This window comes from Neophocaena asiaeorientalis, unplaced genomic scaffold (genome assembly GCF_003031525.2).
Source record: "Neophocaena asiaeorientalis asiaeorientalis breed wild unplaced genomic scaffold, Neophocaena_asiaeorientalis_V1.1 scaffold30, whole genome shotgun sequence".
In the NCBI taxonomy this organism is placed as follows: Eukaryota; Metazoa; Chordata; class Mammalia; order Artiodactyla; family Phocoenidae; genus Neophocaena; species Neophocaena asiaeorientalis.
The window spans coordinates 6681821-6686518 of NW_020174923.1; the positions used below are offsets into that span (position 1 = coordinate 6681821).

Consider the following 4698-nt stretch of genomic DNA (forward strand, 5'->3'; position numbering starts at 1 on the left):
ATCTGTGGAGAAAGAGACAGAAACAGACCTCAGATAAGGGCCTTTGCAGACAGCATTTTAAGTCAGGACCAAATATTCTGACCACTTACCCTCTCTAGGCAGACCGATGATCAGGGATGGGGACGCTGGCCCCAAACTCTAAACCAGACTTCCTCCCAAACCCACCCCTGCCCAGCCATGCAGGGTAAAGGCCACAGACACCAGAAGGGGGCGGCCGTGTTTGCTGGGCTTGTGGGATGCAGGATGGAGTCAGGGCAGGGATGGGCCAACAGCGTTGCCAGTTTGACAGCAGCCTTGGGCTCCCCACGATGGCTTTTTGAACGTGACAACTCTGCCCTCAAGGCCGCTGTTGGCCCTGTTGAGAGTATCTGCCCGTTTCTGGTTACAAGGTTCAGGGACCAGTAGGTAAGATATCTGTCTTGAGGGCCTGGGCATTTGGTGAGAGGACTGGCTGCCACACCCTCCATCCCACGGGAGTCACCTTGCCCTCCCTAGGCTCTAGAGCCACACAGGCCAGGGATCAGGCCCAGCTGTGCACTGAGCGGCAGCAGGACCATGGGTGAGCTACTCGAAGCCTCTGAACCTCCACTTGCTCACCTGTAAAATGGGGATGATACAGCCCCTGCACAGGAGAGGACTTGTGCAAGGGCAACTCCAGTACCCAGGCGATGGGAGGGCTCAAAACGTCCCGGCTGTGATTACTATGACTACTGGGTCTCATCCATACGAAGACACCCACTTTCCTGCATTTTGACTTCTTCAAAATCGAGGTGCATTTGACATCAGCAATGTACACTGGCAGCTTCTCTTTCCGAATTGGGGGTGAATACGCGGGGCCTCTTGGAATTGATGGCGACCCAGTTATTATCCCCCACCCGAAAAGGCAGACAGATCCACGCCCACCCCAGGGCCTTACAAGCCCTATCTTCCCATCCCCACCGAGGCTCTGGGCACTCACAACTCTGTGTCCTCCAGGGCTGGCGGGCGCTCCAGCGCCTGCCTCCGCCTCCGCACGGCCCCCATGATCTTCTTGCGGGGTCCCAGGGGGACGTTGATGCTACGGAGGTCGAGGTCCGAGCACAGCATGAGCGCCTCGAGGTCGATCTTCTCCTGCCGCAAGATGGAGGTGAAGGCCTCCATGTGCAGGGAGGCCAGGAACGTCTCCAGCGGGCTCGTCTCGGGCTCCAGGTCTTCATCCAGGCCCAAGTCCAGCTCGTCCCAGGGCAGCTCCTCCCCGCAGCTGCGGTCCTGCAGGCTGTTGGCACTGCCCAGGCTGTCGTCGTCGAGGCTGGGGGAGCTCTGAAGCCGACCCCGCGGCGTGCCCGCGCCGTCCAGCGCCGCGTCCTCGCGGCCCAGGCCGTGCAGCCCGCTGCTCACGTAGTTCCTGCGGAACACCATGGTGCCCAGGCCCGGGCGGGTAAACAGGGAGTCGTGGCCTGAGTCGGTGCTGACCTCCGAGCGCGCAGGCTCGGCCGCCAGTGTGGCACGGGAGACGCTGTCCTCGTCGGAGAGGAACATGTCCCTGAGCGGGGCGCGGCCCCACTCCTTGGGGTTGGCGTAGGTGCCCTGGCGCACAAACATCACGTCACTGCCCAGCTGCAGGCCCGAGAGCGAGCGCACGCTCTTGCGGCCGTCCTCGGAGATCTTGAAGGTGCCTTCGCCGCCCTGCTTGCGCCGCTCCAGCTTCTTCTGGATCTTGGTCTTGCCCTTGGCGGTGCCGTGCAGCGTGGCCTGCGAGTAGGGCAGGTGGCTGCCGAGCGCCAGGTGATGCAGCCGGCGGCTCAGGGTGCTGGACGTGATGCTGGAGAAGCTGAGTGTGTCCGAGCGCTCGGCCAGCTCGCGCCGGTAGCGCCGTTCCATGCGCTCGTGGTGCTTGCGCTGCATCTTGGCGCACTCGCGGATGCGCCGCTCCGCCTCGCGGAAGGCCTTGTCCTTCAGCTTGCCCACCAGCTTGGGGTTGAGGCTGCTCTGCTTGGCCGCGATGGAGTCCAGGTAGCGCACGCATTCCATGTGGCCCTTCATGGCGGCCATGTCCAGCGGCGTGTGGTAATCGTTGTCCAGGCACCAGATGTTGGCCCCGAAGGACACCAGGAAGGAGAGGCAGTGCAGGTGGCCATTGGAAGCTGCCAGGTGCAGGGGCGTGTTGCCCCAGATGTCACACTTGTCCGGGTCACCCCTGCAGGGAGGACACGCGGGGAGGGGTGATGAGCCATCGCAAGGTCAGGCAGGCAGTCGGCAGCGGCTGCCGGTGGGGGGAGCGCCCAGCCTGGATGAGCTTCCCCACAGGCACACCAGAGGGACTCGACGGCCTGAGACCTCTCCTCTGACTCCGGGAGACACGCTGCCCAGAGCCACCGGGCGCAGCTCGAGCGAGCCCAGGGTTAAAGATGGCTCCAGGCTCGCAGTGGGTGCGGCGACAGAGAAGGCGGGGCCGGGGCGGGGCCTTCCCCAAGAGAACTGAGGGCTGGGAATCTCAGGGGATAAATATTTAATGCCCAGAGAGAAAGGAGTGAATTATTCATGGGGCCCGGCGGGGAGCTGGCCCAGAGAGGTGGTGGGCCAGGGCCGAGTCTGGGTCTCTAGGCAGGCACGGCGGTGAGTGGGGCTGCTAGTGCAGGAGTGACCGAAAAAGAGGACGAGAGGGTCGTGTGTGCTGGGCCTGAGCCCTGGGGGAGTGTGTGAGGGTGCGTGCCTGCGTGTCGCCGGGCACGGCCACGTCTGCAGGGAGCAGGGCCAGGCCTGGCAAGGCCGCGTGTGAGAGCAGGTGTCGGGTCTTGGCCTGGGCCAGGAGGGGAGCATGGGGGCAGCCAGGACTGGAGGGGAGGGGAAGGGCAGCCTGCAGCCTGGGCCCAGCTGCCCTCCCCTCCCGGGGCGGCCCCATCTTCGGGAGCGCTGTGAGGCGGCTGGCTCGGGCAGGTCCAAGGGACCCACGCAGCCCCTTCCAACACCCTCCGCGCCAGACTGTGCCCCCCTTGGGCACCCTCCCCCTGGCTCCTCCAAGCTTGCGCCTCCCTCAGGGACCTAGCTCAGGCCCTCTGCCCCACTCTAATGAGGGGGCCACCCCGCAGGGCTGAAGGAAGAATCACTTCATTGTCTCAGCAGCTCCTGCCCACACTCCCCAGTCCCCAACCCCCCGCATTCCCCTCCCCACTTCCCTTACTGGTCTTCAAGTCCTTCTCGACAGGAGCTACTGGGCATCTGGCCCACACCCCATCAAGCACCAACCCTCACCCTCTGTAGGAGCTGGGGGGGTTGGTGCCCCCTAGTCCCCTCCTCCTACGAATCTCTCCGGGGGGAGCAGAGTGGCAGATCACTGTGTGCCCTCTTCGCGTGGACAGGGGCCAGTCTCGGCGTCTGGAACGTGGTTCAGCTGCCCGATCTTAGGGGCTGCTTCCACCTGTTGCTGGGCCCGGGGAGCAGCCGTGGAGGGAGGGCAAAGGGGGGTTCCCCACCTACCCCATGCTCAAGCCACAGGTCAGTCAGCTCCTGGCACCAGGCCAGCCGGGCCCCTTTCCCTCCACCAGGATTTCCCAGGGCCTGAGATGTTCATGTTAGCCCTCCTAGGGCATCTCGTACATCCCTTTTCCTTGTCCAGGCCTCCCTGGTCCCCCAGGTCAGCCTGACTTCTCTTTATTAAACCGCTGGGGCTGGCAAGTTGTCCACAGGGTCATTCAGCCGTAGGGAGCCCATGTCAGTGGCCCTGGACGCTACATTCCTCAACTGCCACTTCCTAACCCCTCCCCTGGCCCTGACACCTGGATTCAATGCCCACTCCTCCCCCCAGACAACTCCAAAGGGAGGGTGATGGAGCCCGTGGTGGGGGAGGGGCACAGAGGCAGTTCATGGGGTGGCTGAACCGAGTGACATTTGGCACTGTGGACAGTGCCCACAAGTCTCAGGGATGAGCGGGGAGAGAGCTGTGTGGAATCCAGTGTGTGGGGAGGTGTGGGTGCCGGCTGGACCCCTTGGACCGCAGGCTGGGGGTGGGCAGTGAAGAGCTTCTCCTTTCCCAGCCCCCCTTCCGGCCCCTCTGAGGCTTCTGCTCTTTCTCTCCCGGTCTCACTACGCCCTTCACTCTTGCTTCCTGGGGCTACCCACCCAGGAGATCCCTCCCACCTTCTCCTCACTCTGAAGACCCTCCCACAACCATGGACCCCCAAGTCCCAGTCCCTCTCCTCCTAGCCCCGCATCCAGGTCACAAATGTCACAGGCCCCAGTTTGTTTCCTCCTCCCGCGACTGTCAGTCTCCAAGGTTCCACCTTAGGGTCTGTCCTAGGGAAGAGGGTGGCACAGCGGAGGTGGGGGGGGAGATGCCATGGAGTTGAGAGGGGGTGTCTCAGGGGCCTAGAGCGGCCCCGAGACTCTCAGTCCTCCCCGGCGGGGCTTGGGCGGGGACAGTGGGATACTCACCCTCGACTCACGATGAGGCGCAGTGACTCCAGGTTGCCGTGGTAAGCAGCCCAGAGGGTGGGGGTCATGCCATCCTCGTCAGGGGCGTTCAGCTCCTTCCTGGTGGCCTCCTTGAGAAGTTCCAGGTAGCCGTCCCGAGCCGCCCGGTGGTACTGGTCGTTCATGGCGCCTGACTTGGACGGGACGGGCAGGGGACACGGGGAAATGCCCCCCGCGGGGGAGGGCGGCGGGGTTAGAGCTGAGGCATGGGGTTGCGGGAGGGGGTCGGGCAGGGGCCGGGGCCGCCAG

At 64.1% G+C, this 4698-nt stretch overlaps 1 protein-coding gene across 1 annotated transcript; it reads right to left on the reverse strand.

Annotated features, from left to right (window-relative positions):
• Positions 1-954: 954 nt before the first annotated feature.
• USH1G (USH1 protein network component sans) lies at positions 955-4574 on the reverse strand. The gene is made up of 2 exons (XM_024761011.1): positions 4411-4574; positions 955-2176 (listed from the first exon to the last, which is right to left on the reverse strand). The coding sequence occupies exons 1-2, from the start codon at positions 4572-4574 to the stop codon at positions 955-957; spliced, it is 1386 nt and encodes a 461-aa protein (XP_024616779.1).
• Between the last annotated feature and the right edge of the window lie 124 nt (positions 4575-4698).